Source organism: Salmo trutta, chromosome 13 (genome assembly GCF_901001165.1).
Source record: "Salmo trutta chromosome 13, fSalTru1.1, whole genome shotgun sequence".
NCBI lineage: Eukaryota > Metazoa > Chordata > Actinopteri > Salmoniformes > Salmonidae > Salmo > Salmo trutta.
Window position 1 is genome coordinate 54,991,006 of NC_042969.1, and position 17,823 is coordinate 55,008,828.

General features: G+C 41.3%; 1 protein-coding gene across 1 annotated transcript in view; it reads left to right on the plus strand.

Annotated features, from left to right (window-relative positions):
* Nucleotides 1-10,649: 10,649 nt before the first annotated feature.
* The window catches only part of LOC115206071 (limbic system-associated membrane protein-like), a 760,567-nt gene continuing 753,393 nt past the window's right edge, over nt 10,650-17,823 (plus strand). Inside the window, exon 1 of the mRNA XM_029772645.1 lies at nt 10,650-10,860. Within this exon, the coding sequence (XP_029628505.1) occupies nt 10,797-10,860 (64 nt within the window). The 5' untranslated portion in view covers nt 10,650-10,796. The remainder of the gene's footprint in view (nt 10,861-17,823) is intronic.

Sequence of the window (17,823 nt, forward strand, 5' to 3'; positions counted from 1 at the left end):
AAGCTCGGGGCCCTGGGTCTGAACCCCGCCCTATGCAACTGGGTCCTAGACTTCCTGACGGGCCGCTCCCAGGTGGTGAAGGTAGGAAACAACACCTCCACTTCACTGATCAGCAACACAGGGGCCCCACAAGGGTGTGTGCTCAGCCCCCTCCTGTACTCCCTATTCACCCATGAGTGCGTGGCCATGCACACCTCCAACTCAATCATCAAGTTTGCAGATGACACAACAGTAGTAGGCCTGATTACCAATTATTATGAAACAGCCCACATGGAGGAGGTGAGGGTCCTGGGAGTGTGGTGCCAGGAAAATAACCTCTCACTCAACATCAACAAAACAAAGGAGCTGATCGTGGACTTCAGGAAACAGCAGAGGGAGCACCCCCCTATCCACATCAACGGGACCGCAGTGGAGAAGGTGGAAAGCTTCAAGTTCCTCGGCTTACACATCACTGACAAACTGAAATGGTCTACAAACACAGACATTGTGGTGAAGAAGGGGCAACAGGCTGGGAACTCTGAAAAAAACAAGGGTGAATCATGATAACGTTAGTGATCTTCAGGTGGTAGGTCTAGAAAGAGGCCTAATTTCCCGACTTACAATTTCGAGTTGAATGACCATTCAAATCACATTTTTTTCCAGAGTTCCCAGTTGTCTTGAACTCATTGAAGTCAGATTAGCCTGTTCCGAGTTAACGAGTTAACAGTTGTTTTGAGCGGGGCAGAAATCATGCTGTATAGACAGCATGGCCAATGTTGAATGTTTATCCTTCTAAAAGGGAAAAGAGAACCTTAAACCCATCACTGGGACCACACACCCACTCCACTGAATATCAGGCTAGTGATTGCTTTGCAATGCTTGCAGTTAGCCACTGATTCCTTCCAAACCACTCATTGTTGAATTTGCGATCTGTTTATGTACAATGGCCGATGCGCACCGATACGTTTTATCTATAATTTCTCTTCATTATTTATCTTCATATGACAAGGATTAAAAAGGATTTGCCAGTAGATTGTCAACTTGATTCATGATAATGACTGCTAGCTAAGATTTTGAAAGTATGATGTTGACATGATCAGTCCAATCAAAGCTACTGTAGATATAACATGATTTGACATCATTGTATCTGTGGCCAATGACCTTGAGCCTTCTTGGATGGGCACTTCTAATGTAACTCTGGCAGTACTCAAGGGGATGGAATTGTCGAGCTCTACCCTTAGATTTGGCAGTGACGTAGTGTCCGCATGAGTGACAGAACACTGAGCCAATCACAGCACAACTAGAGAACATTACCAACCCCTACGCTCCGTATTTTCCACTGGCTGCCCCACCACACCTGCATTTTGAAACTGCCTTACTCAAAAATACAAAAAGAGACCAAGTTTGAATGCAGACTTATTAGCTCAATCATTATTTATTTGCAAACTGATATGTGGCACGTATTAATGTCAAAATAACATGCAAAACAGGCAACCCCCCCACCCCCAAAAAACCTACAAATGTGGGGGCCTCACCTGGCTTGAATGACAGGTCGCCAACCACTGCCCATAACACATACTAACAGAGAGTGTTTCTAAAGTGGTCAAAGGAGGTTGTAGGGTAGATTGTTTTAGACTGGAAAAAATAAAGCTTCTCAATTGTAAGTATTTGAAAAAATGCTTTAGTGGTAAATTAAAACTTCCCTTTAGTTCTTCAAACGATATGAGCCCTTTTTCCATTACTTTAACAATACTTTTTCTTGCCCATTCTTTAAACCCCAAGTCGTTTTTACCAGGTGTGAAATTGTTATTGCCCCAAATTGGTGTAAAACTGGATAATACAGTGAATTCGTCCAGATATTGCTGTACTACATGCCATACAGTTAGGGTGTTTTTAACAATGGGATTAGTAGTATTCTTCTTTAGTTTTCTTAAAGGGAGCAGAGTACAAATATCCATCCAAAGTTAAGCCTTTTGTACACAGCATTTCAGCATTTTGTCACAGGCGTCGTAAAGGACAGACCAAGGTGCAGCGGGTATAGTGCTCATCTTCTTGATTTTTTTAATGAGATAACACTTAACAAAAATAACAAAAACGACAGCCGAACAGTTCCGTAAGGTACACTAACTAAACGGAAGACAACCACCCACAAAACCCAAAGGAAAACAGGCTGCCTAAGTATGGCTTCCAATCAGAGACAACGAAAAACCCCTGCCTCTGATTGGAAACCATCCTCGGCCAAACATGGAAAAAATGAAACATAGAAATAGAAAACTAGAACCAAAATCCCCTAGAACAAAAAACCCCAAAACACACAAAACAAACAACCCCTGCCACGCCCTGACCATACTACAATGACAAAGACCCCTTTACTGGTCAGGACGTGACACATTTTAGCCAGGTTAAGTATAGTTTCTTGGAGAACCTAAACATTGCAGCCCTAATTTGTGCATCCCAGTAACACAACTGTAGGTTTGAAAAATGCAAGTCTAAGCCTTGGTTTTCTGTTGCTGCAGATAAAATTTGAGAGTATCTTTCTGATCTTTGGGAAAAATAAATGTGGTGGAGCCAGAGGAATTGATTGAAATAGATAAAGACATTTGGGCAGAATATTCATCTTAATTATATTTATTCTACCAATAATAGATATAGGCAATGATGTCCATCTGTTGATGGATTCTGTTACACTCGTTACCACGGGTTCATAATTTGTTGAACTCGAGGAGCTCATTTCTGGTGTGATTTGAATACCAATATATGTGAAACCTTGTTCTGTATTCACAAATGGAAGCTGTACAACTGGAGTCAGTCTCTCTTGCTTGTTGAGGAAAAGGATGCAAGATTTGGTTTTATTCACTTTAAACCCAGACAACTGACCAAGTTATTAATTAAATTGGAGAGGGAAGAGATAGAATTCTTTAGATCTGTTAGGAATAAGAGGGTATCATCGGCATATAGGGCCACTCGATGTTCAAAATCTGATGTTTTAATTCCACTAATTGATGGGTGGGCCCTTACTGCTATGGCAAAGGGTTCTAATAGCTAAAAGAAAGAATCCTGGACTAGCCAGACATCCTTGTCTCGTGCACCGAAAAAGCTTAAAAGGTTGTGAAATCAAGTTGTTAGTTGCAACTTCTGCTGTGGGGTCAGTATATAATATCTTAATCCATTTACAGAAGTAGTTCTCAAACCCAAATCTCTTAAGCACTTCAAATAAATAAGACCACTCAAATCTATCAAATGCCTTCCCTGCATCAAGTGAGAGTATGGCAGTATCAGGGGACCCTTCACACATGTGCACCATGTTTAGTACTCTCCTCACATTGTCAAAACCTTGATGTTTTTTCACAAAGCCATTTTGGTCTTTGTGTATTAGATATGGGAGCACTCTAGCCAATCTCCTGGCTAAGGCTTTAGCAATATTTTTTGAGTCGGAGTTCAGAAGAGAAATCGGTCTGTAACTTTCACATTTTGTTGGGGATTTATCAGGCTTCAGAATAAGAGTGATTAAAGCACTCCTTAGAAAGGAAGGGAAACAACCTTGCTGAAAGGATTCAGCATACATATCCAAAAGTGGACCTAGAAGTTTGTCCTTAAATATCTAATAAATATCTATTGGGAGCCCATCTGGACCTGCCACTTTACCTCCCTTCATATTGAAAATAGCATCAGATATTTCAACACCATCCAATTCCTTTTCCAGATCCAATTTTGTGTTTTCTGAAATAGAGGTAAAGTCAAGACCATCCAAAAATGATGTCTGATTAGTTAAGTTATTTGGAGGTTCAGAGTTGTAAACTGTGTTGTAGTAGAAAGAAAATGTTTGGTTTATTTCTACAGGATCCATTGTCCTTGTAAATTATGAATTGCATTAATGGCTCTGTCTGAATTTAACTTCTTAATGTGCCAGGAAGGACTGTTTCAGCCTCGTTAATCTCTTTGCAGCCTTTGAGGTGAAAAGAGAGCAGTCTAACCTAAGCAACACTAAACAAAACAAATTGTCTCCTGCCTTCTCTCGGCTATTAATCCTCACGAACAAAACAAAAGGCATACCTTGCAAGATGATATAGCTCCATCTAAAACAGTAACGCTAGTTAGTGAAGCCTGAGACTAACATTACAGTATGGACAGTCCAAAATAGTTGTAGATGATCCACAACACAGGGTCTGTTGCTAGTAGCTACCAAGAAACAAAATGGCCCATACATACAGTGTTAATGTAGTATACCATGATAAGTTTATAAACCCCAAAAAGTATCAAAGATCAAAAATGAACAGGCTACATGAGTAAAAGAGATAACATTGAATATGTGCTACAAGGCTCTTTGCACGTGAGTGTCAATCATTTTAGTCCAAGGATATGATCGAAACTTAAGTCTTCATATAAAGTAGTCCCGATACTTCTCGGTGGTGCAGGATGAATGAATAAGGTCCCGCTGTGTTAAGGCTGGCTTACTGGCTAAATAAGTGAGGTAACGTTAACCATTTCGAGTCCGTTGACATGGAGCTAAAGATCTCTGCCGGCATTTAATAGTGTTTTATGTAATTCAATGGAAGAGAATTATCAACATAACAAAAATGAACTTAAACATGATGTTCAATGGACAGCTATCTCACCTGTCATAATATAGAAGAAACTGAGCTAACTGATGAGCACATACAGGCTACAAATAATATAAGGAAACTTTGAGTGGGCTAGCTTGCCATATTATTCACTTAATTGTTATGCTGGTTGCAGTATTACATTAGCAGCTAATAAATTAGCTAACGTTAGTTAGCATGCCAACAGTCACATAATCCAAGGTGGTTTAATTCTCCGTAGTCCAGAGCGGCAACATGACTAGGAAGGAGATTCACGTTGTATGCCACGGATGAACGCCTCAGCTTGAGAGGGAGATTCAAACTCGTGTGACTGTCCATTGTAAGTCAGACGTAGTTTAGCTGGGAAGGTTACTCCAAAGGTAATGTTGAGGGACATGAGCTGGCATTTGACCCCGTCATAGTATTTTCTTTTTCGGTGCAGGTCCACAGATAGATCAGGGAAGAACATGATCTCTTGGTCCCCATACATCACCTTGCCCTTAGTCCTGGCTTTCCATATCACTCAGATTTTGTCTTGAAAGTTGAGAAACTTCATGATAAGGACTCGAGGAGAAGGGTGGTTTCTCGGGCCTGTAGAAGCCGAAAGCCGATGGGTTCATTCAATGCACAGAGGGTCCGGAAATGCAGCTGCATCACCATTTTTCACTTTTTCGAGTAGATTAACCAGTCTCAAATTAGAACTCCTGTGGGGGTTCTCAAGCGAGCTAAGTTTTGAAGTAAGGTCGCCACCTGTTTTTCCAACTTTTCGGTCGTTGTTTTGACAGTGATGACAGTATCTTCCACCATGCTAATGCGTTCCTCTGCTTCGTCCAAGCGCGTGGAGTAGGCTTGAACGTCACGTTTAAATTCACTAATCAGTGTTAGGACACCTTCGAGTTTGGCGGAAAGGTCCGCACTCATGGCAGAGATTGCTTCCAAAACCCCGTGGTTCTGGTTTAGGTCGTCGACATCGTTGGTTGCCATGTCGGACTCGTGGTGTGAGGAGCTAGCTGAGCTTGCAGGGCTAACAGTGTTAGTAGAGCTGGCTGAATTAGCGAGGCTAACTGGCCTAGCTTGGACCACGTTGTTGATACGAGATGTTCTTCTTGTTTTACGAGGACTATGTTTAAGTTGATTCATAATGGATTTAGATACACCTGAAATTGTCCATTAAAATTGCTGTTCTTGTTATGAGGATTTAAAATAAGAGATTCAAATAATTCAAAAGAAATTTAGCCGAATTTGCAGAAGAGCACTAAAAACACATCCGCTCAGTTCAAAGCCATAACCATGCCCCAACTTCTCATTTTAATTTACTTGCAACTTTCCAAAGATTAATAATAGGAGGATTACAGGCCTGTCAGAGACACTATCCCAGTCTTAGGAAGAACAAAGTGTCTTTGAAAGAGCCTCAGACGACTTACATGTGTCTCTTCCTCATTGCTCTCTGAAGGGGTGTCTGTGGGAAAGATTTAGCCTGATCACAGTAGCCTTTTATGTTTAGTGCCACTAGTCCTGACAGAAGGAATGTGCTTTCAATGTGCAGAAATCCAGTGGCTTGTTTTTCCATATATCTTTCAACAGTACTGAATACTCAACCCAAACAGAGTTAATCATGGCTATTGATCTACTCTGGACTAACATGTAGTGCTCAACTGACTCCACGTTAATGTGTTTTCCTTAATGGCTAACTTTTTGCATGGGCTGCGTCTCAATTTACCACATCCGCCTATGTCGGCCTTCCGCACCAGAGGTGGAAGGTGCCGAGCTATAGCGATGTTTGCCAGACCATGAAACATCCCGAAAAACGACATTCTCACAAAAACATCTGTAGCATCCAAACGGTTTTGCCTGAAGTTGGTAACGCTGATGTCTGTAGCATCAGAACCATTTGGGCTACAAACTAATACCCCACCTTAGAAAGGGGAGACTCTCATGAACACAATGGTTTTCTCCGTTTTGCTCTACGACCCCCACAAGTGTCACGGGACTCGTCTGAAGGTAACCCATACAAATGAATGGAAGTATGGAGTTACACACAGATAACAGGCATTCCCATGAGTAACTAACACACTATTTCACACATTTCACATTTTGTCACGTGGCATGTTTGGGTTGAGCAAGCAAGCTGTGGTGGCCTCATGGTTATTCATTGCGACCTGCATGTTTTCAAATAAATATCCCAATGAAATGACAAACCACGTGAGTCATAGAGATAGTCTACACATGAGAGGTGTTGTTGAAATAAATGATTTCTACTGACAACTGAGAAAACATTATGACAATTGACAGCAGTCCTTGGCCCGTTGCTCTTACATGCTGCTCTTAAATAAATTCTAATGGGATACTGTTTGGTTTTGCATGCTAGACTGCAGGGATCTCAATGATTCTCTAGCAGAACATACACAATGAAAAGCTTGTGGTTCACATGGTGGTGTATAACAGGTAGAGAACAATATTCAATAAGGTGTTACGCATCACATCCAGACATCCTCCTGGGCCACTTTTGTTTTTCTTTTCAATTATTGAAGCTGTAATGTCTTTGGCATTCATACTTAACAAATGACTAGGATCTGAGCATAATTGTATTCAGCAACACCAGTCATTTAGCTCACCAGGGTTTACAAGAGGAGACTGAGATGTAGAAGTGGGAATACAACAACATGTTCAGGCAGCATCTGCTTTCATTGCCATCACAATAAAATCCAGTAAGATTCAGGAAGAGAAAACAATGCTTGATTACAAACAAAGACAGGGTTGCCACGCTGAATGAATATGCAGGATTTGTCTGGATTAACCTTGCTGTCAGTTGTGGACATGTATAACGGTAGTTGAGAGGACAGTGTTTGGCTGGCAGTAGAGAGAGAGGAATAGAGCACATTAATGGGGAAAACACGCCTCTCTTCCTCTGCCACTCTCCCTGTCTGTCCTCTCTCTCTTACAGGCCATTTTCTAGTGAGTAAGGTCCCCTGGACTTTGATTAGTCTTGTGTCTTCACAAACAGCCTGCCCTCACCTTGCCTGCAGACTGAATGAAGCAGTCTCTTACCAAATGTCACTATTAGTATTCCACAGATTTCCATGCTGCTATCCTCCTCTCCTGTCCTCTGCCCAGCCTCACCTCTGGTAGGGACACACCTCATGCTGTACAGAGGACCTTTGTCGTTGGTTTACAGAGGGTAGACAAAGGTCATCCCTCTCTTGAGGACTGCTGTGTGGCTTTTGAAGGGTTCATAGTAGGTGTGGGTTGTCTCATTGCATGGGTTGTAGTATGTTGTAGGACTTTATTTTTGAAATAATGGTATTATCACAGATTGCATATCACATGCAATGAGAGAATCAATCTGGATGAAGTTATTGAAATAACTGTAATTGTGTGCATTTGTCCTGATTCATTGTCTTGGTTTTGTAGTAGCTAATGCATCAGAGAGATCTGGAAGTAATGGCTGGAGTATCTACAGTGGTGTTAAGAGGGAAAATAGATCATGGAAGCATGTACATGGATCTAGACACTGAGACACACATTCATTAGAATATGTCACATGTGAAATCATTAATCAAATTTGGTCTGCATCGCAGTGCTTGAGGTGTCACTACAGACCCGGGTTTGATCCCGGGCTGTGTTGCAGCCGGCGCGACCGGGATCAAACCCGGGTCTGTAGTGGAGACCCATGAGACGGCGCACAGCATCGTCTGGGTTAGGGGAGGATTTGGCCAGCCGGGATGTCCTTGTCACATCGCGCTCTAGCGACACTTGTGGCGGGCCGGACGCATGCCCCTTGACATGGTTGCCAGTTGTACGCTGTTTCCTCCGACACATTGGTGCGGCTGGCTTCCAGGTTAAGCGAGCAGTGTGTCAAGAAGCATTGCGGCGTTGGATATCACAAAATTGGATATCACGAAATTGGATATCACGAAATTGGGGAGAAAAAGGGTTAAAAATGTATTTATATTAAAAATGTGTTCAACAGGTCATGTCAGATGTTATGCAATGTTTCAGAATGCTCTTGTAGATGACAGGCATGCTTGTGACTGTCGATCCATAAAGCGTTGCTGAAATATCAATTAAATTGCACAATAAACACAGGTGGAACATAGGCTGGCTGACCGGTGACTCCTCCGTGCAGCATGAGTCCGTATCGTCAGTGCCGATTTTAGCATGTAAATCTTAAGAGGGCAAAAAAAATTAAAAGTGGGATGCATGCCAGCAAAGCCACTACACATAAAAACATAGCTGATATGGCAGACTTGCTTAAACATATGTGGTTTCTACTGACAATTGAGATGTACAAACTATGGCATAAGGGGATGACAAGCGGATGAGAGGCGATGCGTAATTTCAATTAAGAGATTAATGAGCAAGCGACGACGGACGTAGTCAATATAACTATTTGTTCAGCACTTTTGAAATGTACAGCGACAGAATTCAGAACATGGGCCGTTCTTACAGTGTACTCCTTGTACACGTCATAACCGTAGGATAAATATATGGGGCATATAAACAGACAATGAAAGCTCTTACAATATTGGATGATTACATTTCTCTAAAACAGGTTATAGGCTATTTGTGCACCACCCAGTTAGAACAGTAGGCGAAATTAAGAGGTGAAAATAGACCAAATTATTAGGGTGAGGCACATTGAACTCCACATCTGTCTTTGCTTGTCAAAAAAATATCACATCATGTAACACTATTTGACGCGTTAAATAAGCTTTTAATTTGACACGTGAAATAACACAATTATATTATAGAATGTTGTGTGTGCTGAATTTGCACGTGCAAGCCAAGTACCACAACTACTATCAGAAGCACAGTCAAAGCTGTACAAAAAAAAGTAACCAAACAAGCACACACCGGGCCACGAACGATGTATTTACAATAGTGCGTTGGTGAAAATAGACCAAATTATTAGGGTGAGGCACATGGGCTACTAACAGCTTGCTACACAACATACACTTAGTATTACTTTCTTAGCTACAGTGTACATATCTCCCTGGCATATTACATAATGTATGCAGCACCATACAATACACTTTTGGATTCAAGGTGGTGCAGCGGTCGTTTGTTAGAAAATTTTGTCATCAAACTTTGTAATCAAAGTCTGGCATTCTCTGGGTTTATGGTGGGAACTCAGTGAAAAAACACTGCCACTCCATTGAATAGCAGGCTAACATTAGTGGTTTCTTTGCAACGCTTGCAGTTAGCCACTGATTCCTTCCAAACGACTCTTTGTTGAATATGCAATTTACAAATTGTTGTGTGATCTTTATGTACAATGGCCAATGAGCACCGATACGTTTAATTTATCATTTCTCTTCATTATTTATCTTCGTATGACAAGGATTAAAAAGGATTTGCCAGTAGATTGTCGACTTGATGACAACTGATGATGACCGCTAGCTAAGACTTAGAAAGTAAGATATTGACATCAGTCCAATCAAAGCTACTATAGATATAGCGTGATTTGATGTCATTCTATCTGTGGCCAATGACCTTGAGCCTTCTTGGATGGGCACTTCTAACAATTTTCAAACTCTAACCTTAGAATTGGTGATGACGTACTGTCCCATGAGTGACAGAAAACTTAGCCAATCATGACAGAAAACTGAGCCAATCTGGCGCGACGCTCTGTATTTTCTGCTGGCTAGCCCCACCACCACAGAAAGCACTGAGATAGGCTGAAACACCTGCATTTTGGAGCTGCCTTACTCAAGAAAGCAAAAAAGAGACCATGTTTGTACGCGGCTTTATTAACTCAGTTACATTTTTTCTTTTTACATTATTTTCAAACTGATATGTGACACGTATTAATGCCAAAATAACAAGTAAAACAGGCAAGCCCACCCCCCCAAAAAATGTTGTTTTTTTTCCCCCTAAAAGTGTGGCGCTCAAAACTGCCCCACCTGCTCTAAATGACGGGTCGCCATTGCATATGTCATCAATATCAATAATCTGAAAATGATGTCCATTTTTGTAGGTACTTGCTTAACCACTAGGCGGCAGTGACGACCAAGAGAGGCAAGATCTGAAGCGCACAACTATTTGTGATTGCAAAAAGGATGCGTTTAGCGCTCAATCACTTGAGATGTACAGTGCTCTGCAGCATTAGAACATAGCATTGGAGCTGTACGCCCTCTGAGCATCATTTCTACCAAAACACGATACTGCCTGCTCACAACATTATTGCTAGAGATCTATCTGACTATCAGGAGAGGTTTTGAAGCTGATGAGGACAACATGAATTCTTTCTGGATACACACAATTTGGATACCTGGGTTCTTTTTCTTCTTTGGATTTCAAGGTACAGGTTCCATTCTAGTTCATTTTTAATATAATTATGTTGCTTTAGATTACCAGTCACATTCCTCTTTTCAGTTTGGAGTTACAGAGGAATTCCTTTTGTGTTCTTACGCCTGCTGAGCTTCTGCTTTTGCAGCTTTGATCGGCTACATCTCATGTCTTCTACTACTTATTATTTATCCCCCGTATTTATGACTTTCACCATTGTCTATTTATTGCTCTTTTGACACAAATAGTGTAGTTATGCACACATAGAGAACTAGGCTACACTTACACACACGCAGAGGGGGAGATATTGAAAAGTACTTGAAGATGACACCAATACGATTCAAAGTGAGTGGGGGGGGGACGACACATTCAGTGGCGAGTGTATATGGGAAATTAATCAAGTCACAAGTTATTCAATTATTTCTTTAGTGACTTGTCTGCGATATCTCTGCTGAATTTGAATCTTGTTGCCATATTTTTTTGTGCACCGCTTTGTGGTTATAGAACTGATGGCTTCATCTGTCACTGTAGCCTACTGAACGTTCTACTTTGTGGGGAGATCAGTATCAGACAGGTAACAAGCTTGGTTGAAGTTGCAATCTTGTCACATTGTCACATTGTCAAGTGACTTTAATTGTCAAGTGACTTTAATTGATACAATAACATAAATAATGATACATAAAAGTGTCTAATATTCATTGATTCAAGCTTTATTTTACAAGGTGAGTTGACTGAGAATGCATTTAGGCAATAACAATGACCCTGGGGAAGTGTTGCAGGGCAAAGGACATTAGAGGGGTTGGTTCATTCATCCCTTAATAGTATGATGGTATTGGGAATTAAGTCAGATCTTGGGTGCTGTGTCTCATTCGAGGGATGGAACCATTTGAGGGCCTCACCCCAATCACTGCCCTGGGGCATTTGGGTCTCCTTTAGACCAGAGGGAAGAGTTTACCCTACTGGCCCTCCAACCCACTTTCAGTAGCTTTCCATCTCCCAAACAGGGATCAACCAGGCCCATCCCTACCTGGTTTCAGACAGCTTCTTGTGACGGTATGTGCAATACAACATCTACACATAACACCAATACGCTTCCATTGAACAGATTTATGGTGTTGTACTGAGGTAATTTCCACTAGTATGTCATCCCTCTCTTTCCACAGTTCCTTATGCCTCTGCAGATCTCTGATGGCCTCATGGCAGCATCCCACTACGAACACTAATGTAGCAAATTCGAGGGTTGGCCTGCACAGGATTTGAACCCACTACCTTGTGGCTCTCAGTCCAACTCCTTTTGGATGCTGTTGCCAAGAGGTTCAGTGTTATTTTGGGTGTTCCTGATGGTGACCATGTACCCAATGACCCCTGTGCAGACTAATTCGGTAAATGATTGCCGTGTGACATGACTATTGAAGTAATTTGTTTAATTGTCTGATTCTAAAAGGAGTTGTGTGTGCAGTTAAGTCAATGGAGCTTAATTAGGAAATGGCTTTAAATGAAACCACAACCTCCGGGTCAACAACATTAGGAGCTTGCACTAACTTATGACATTAAATGTTTAATATATTCTCTATGAAATGCAATGCATGATTCAGCCTTATCATGATAGCAGAATGTTATAAGCAATCGCCAGGGGCTGTCATGTGAGGTCTTCCTAACTCTAGCAGGACTCTACAGTGCAACCCTTTTACTCGCATATCTGCCTAAATATTTAGCTGTGCGACTTGTAATCTTATTTAGGAGCAACAGTGCGCCATAGAAAAATGAAAGATTCTAGCTTTAATATCTCAAATATTTTTCATTGTGCTCCTACATTTCTATGTGTGCGGCTCCATTTTTCAACTTAGGCGCACACATGCTCCTTGTAATAAAGGTCAGTGTAGAGCCCTCACTAGGTCTGTTTACATGGACCCACAGCAGGAGAGACACAGCAGCATTTGGACATTGATCTCCAACAGAACCCTGTATGCTTAACCAGTCTGGCCATGTCTCACGTCTTGGGGCGGTGTCACAGGTTGGTGGTGTCGACCACATCGGGCCCACCTCGCTGGCCCACTTTTCCTCTTCATCTAACTTTACCCTTCTTAGTGTATAAACATAATGCTAATTTGTTTAATGAATTGGGGTAGGCAGGGCAAGATGCTGCTCTAAATGCCAACTGTTCATTTCTCTGTGGAGATGGAGCCCCTTCTGAATACAGTGCAGCCAGCATGGTTAACTAGTAATGAAACTGCACCATAGATTACTATCGTAGTCAGGAGAAAGTCTAGTTTTTAGTATGGCTGCTTCATATAGCACATGTACTGTTTGGGGCTCTCATAGCACATACAATACTATACAATAGTGTATTGTTCCCGTATGTTGAAAAAGAAACATGACTTTGCAATTGAAAAAATAGGAAGAAAATAACAGTTTGTCCTTGTGCCATGCATTGTCTTTCTTTCTTTTTTGGTTCATCCTTTTCTGATGGAAAGTCTTAGGAACCTTGTGGTACAGAGTTGTTTAATGGTGTAGATGATGTTAATCTTTTCTGAGGAAAAGAGATGGTATAGCAGAAATGGAGTAGGTTAGCTGTGGACAGAATTTAATTGATTTCTTCATCTTTTTCCAGTAATACAAATAATTGCCTTTCATGTGGTGATCAATGCACACTAGGCCCCTGGTAGGAACACAATTTTGAAATATGCTTATTTGAAGGAAAATAGTGCCATCGCCTCGGAAACAAGAGAATGATCCTTAAAAAAAATCTGTTTGGAATGGACTCTAGGGCTGTCCCCAAAACAGCCTTGGACGGAGAACTAAGTACCCAATACCCATGAAATAAACCTCCTTCAGAATGTCAGGCGCTTAGGGAATACACACTCATTCAGAAATGAATTGGAAAGATTGAACTAAACAGTCCGATTAATTAATTAAATTGGAGGATTTGTATTGATGCTCTCTCTCGCCGGGCTTTTCACTGGAATCCGCGATGATCTCTCTTTGGGGACTAGTGATTTTCCTCCCCGCTGTGGTGTCCACAGACTCGCTCTATTTAAACTGATTCGACTGAATTGACTCCAGTGTGTTTTGTTGGGTCTTCCTGTATTCCAACCATGTCTCTGTGGTTGGTTGTAGGCAGGATGTGCTGGGCTTGTGAATGATGTAAATACTGTGCTGTGGCCACAGGAAGGGAGAGAGGGAAGCAGAGACAGGTTCTGAGTTGGGTCTGGTATAAGACACAATAGAGCGGAACCACCGCAATACACCTTTATACTCCCTCCGTGCCACCTCGCTTTCGTCCTCTTTAATGTCTGCAATGCTTCACTACTCAGAGCCCCATACCAGGAAAGTTGCAATTAGCTCTGTGTTCCCTGTACAAGGCTTCTGGTGCCTGTGATCCTCCGGTACTTTGGTGTGAAACATGGATCGCTAACCGTAAGCATGGTGTGGGTTGGAGGGGCTTCTCTCCTCACCCCTCCAGGTTAGCACTACAGGACCTTGATGTGCTCAGTGGGGTTGTTGGTTTTCCAGAGTGCAGGCTAGGTGGGCACAGGAGAAGAATCTGTGCACTTTGAAGAGGTTTGGAAATGAAAACCACTTTATACTGAGGCTATACACCCCCCGACTTTTGGCATATAGGGCAGTGTTGTTGACTGCATTTAGGTCTATTACTATCACATTTTAATGTTAGCAGATTGAATTTAGCTGACGTTTCCTTGACAAAGTGAATGCATATAGCACATAACACTCACTGAATTCACAAGCAGGGCCGTAGCCAGGATATTTTTGCAGTTTTAAAAGCTAATATCCTGCAATTCTACACATTTTGCCACAAGTTATGCCATTTTAATATGATATCTGAGTGAGGGGGACTAACAAAATCAATGGGGGACCCCTGGAGGTCAGGGCCCCTGGGTACGTGCCCTGCGTGTCCGGTCAGTAATTCGGGCCATGAGTACTACAAGTTTAGGTTGGGAAATTAAACTGACATGGACTAATTGAGTGAATGTCAGTGATTGATATCACAAGAGGAAAACTGCTTATGCACAGCCAAGTTTAGAAATTGCACCTTGTGTATTCTTCTGTTCTATCTCTCAATAGTAAGATCTCTAGCTGTATCTCTATGGAACAATCAATCAATCACGTTTATTCATAAACCCCTTTTTACATCAGCAGTTATCACAAAGTGCTTATACAGAAACCCAGTGTAGAACACCCCTCTTCCGGTGAGAATCATAATCACTATAACTATCATGCAGTTGAAATCCACATATTTCGTTTTTATCTGTTTGTTCTATCAGGGCAAACTGACATGCTGTATTCATCACGGCTAAAATTGGAGAATGGAGAAGCTATACGAATGCGTAGAGGGAGCGCAAAATATACCCCATGCAAAAATCTAATCAATATATCTTCATACACAATGTTGGAATTCGGCAGATAGATACTATACTGCTTATGTTTAGAGAAAGTCTTCCAATAACTCAATGAAGATGAAATGAGGAGACTTATTAGTATTCCTCTGCCTTCCAGTCCCTGACAAAACTTTCTCTCTGCTTCTGAATCTCATCTTGAAGGTTTTTCTTCCTTTCATCTTCCTCTTGCTTGTATAGAAGTAGTGTACCACTGTTGTAATGAAGACAGCAATACTCCTTCTGTGCATGTCTTGAACAAGCCCGTCTGTTCCTGATTCCTGACCTCTATAACCGGCCTACTCAGCCACTCCTCTGCATTTTTCATCAACCCAATGATAAGTACATTTTTCCCCAGCTGTTTGCTGTCTGGCTGGGTGAGGATGTTGTTGCTGTGTGTTACATACACACAGACACTTAGGTTTCATCAGGAGAAGGGACATATGTTTCTGTTTGGTACCTGGGCTAATACGAATCTTTCTCTCAGCCTTTTGTTTCACCAGTCCTCTCTATAACACCTGGCATACTTAACAGTGTGCTTCAGTGACTCCAGAATAGAGTTGGAAACATGTTTCATCTGTCAGGTTCCAGCTCACTACCAGAGTGTAGTCTTTACAACGTTAAGATATCAAAACACTCTTTCAATGGAGGACTTAAAACACAGCTTGTTTCTCAGACCACATACTCCATTTTGTCTCTTTATAATGTTTGACAAACTCTTCCTTGGCTCCATTTCTTGTGTTTCAAGCCTTCTGGTTTCATCTTGGCTTTACTGGCAGATGCACATCTCCAGCATTCCCAAAAGACAGTGATATATTTTTCATGCGACAAGGGGTGATCATTCAAACTGGAATTGATTCTGGTAAACTAAAATGATTTTATCCACATGTGGTTGGGTAATGTCAGCTAATAATTGTTATTAATCTCTCTAGATTATTAATGATACAAAATGTCTCAAGACATTTTAGGGTGTGGTGAACCTTGCAGGGAAGCAATTCGTCTTATGTTCTCTTTAGTATCCACTGACATCCTTCTCCTCTAGAATCCAGACCCTTAACTGTTTTCCCAAAGCTCCCTAATTAAGATTGGCTTCATAAATGTAAGAATTTATCCGTTTCAGTCCACGGTTTCCCTCGTTATAGACTATAAGAAACAACCACTGACAGTGCTGTCTTGGTGAGTGTTTGCAATATTTAGACTCTAGCTTTAGAGAGTTGTTATGAACCTGAGGCTTTTAGTTTCCAGTCTTTCCAGTCTGTTGATTTGACATGTGTGTAGCAGGGAGTGTTTTCTATTTTCTTGTTCATCGGAGTGCCAACCCTATCCTCCGGTGAGTTCAGATTTAATTAAAGGAAATTACACTTTTTAATTTTGAATAGTAACTTCTCCGTTTTGAGTTTAGTCGTAGGAAAATGGTTGTAAGTTCTATTTTCCTCAAACTTGATCTTGTTACCAGTCCGATAATGAATCACCAAATCCCAATGCACTAATGGAATTAGATTACTATTGCGTAAAGAACAGTGAGACACACACTGCCTGCCATTGTAAAGGGACCTGAGCTGTGGTAATCTGGTCCCCACATTGGAATGCTAGTGAGACATTAAAAATGGATCTCTCAGAAAGAAGTCATGTGACGTCTAAACGTCAGTACCTGTACACGTCTGATCATAGAATAAAGTCTGAGTTAAGAAGATATTTATCTCTGCCTGTTTACTGAGTGCTCTAACTTGTTTACCAGGAATTAGTCATTATGGGATGTTTTTCTTGGGTAAGCTCTATCACTGGATTATTGTCATTGTTGAGCATCCCTCCTATTTCCCTTTGTTTGTTGAAGCACAGAGGCCTACCTGGACTATTAACAATATAGAGTTGCACACAGGGGAACATAATTATGATTGCTCAGATATCTTTAGGTACTACACAGCACCTGTAATTGGCATTTAATTCTGATCATAACTCTTTCTTGCTCATGTGATGATTGATATGGTATCAATGACTGTAATGACGTTATTTGTAATAGTAATTAATCTTCCCTTGATCCCTTTGTGAGGTCAGCTAATTGTGTGTGTGTGTGTGTGTGTGTGTGTGTGTGTGTGTGTGTGTGTGTGTGTGTGGTGTGCCTGTGCTACATCAACACTACTCCTTCAGCAATATCCAGAAGGTATGACTGTAGATCTCTTCAGTCTTCCATACAGGATAGTTTATCAAAGCAGCACAATATGAGGTAACCTGACAACAGAGAAGTACGTCTGACAAGGATTAAGAATCTATGAGTTTTATTGCTCTATAACAACTGCATAAACACATTTTGTAGAGTACTATTGTTAGGGCGCTGAAGGAAAGACATTCTTCTTCTGACAAGAATTATGGGGTGTTCATCTCTCTCTCTTTCTTTCTTAATCAGTATGCTGACACGGTGATCCTGTTAAGAACTGCTCCGCCAGTCTGTTGTGTCATTGCGTTTGGCGGTCTGATGTTCTTAATTTCTTCATTATGACAGCCACTAATAACACATTTGAGGTTTATTATATTTCCCAGGCATGACTGCTTCGAGTCTGCTCCTGCTCCTGCTCATTCCTACA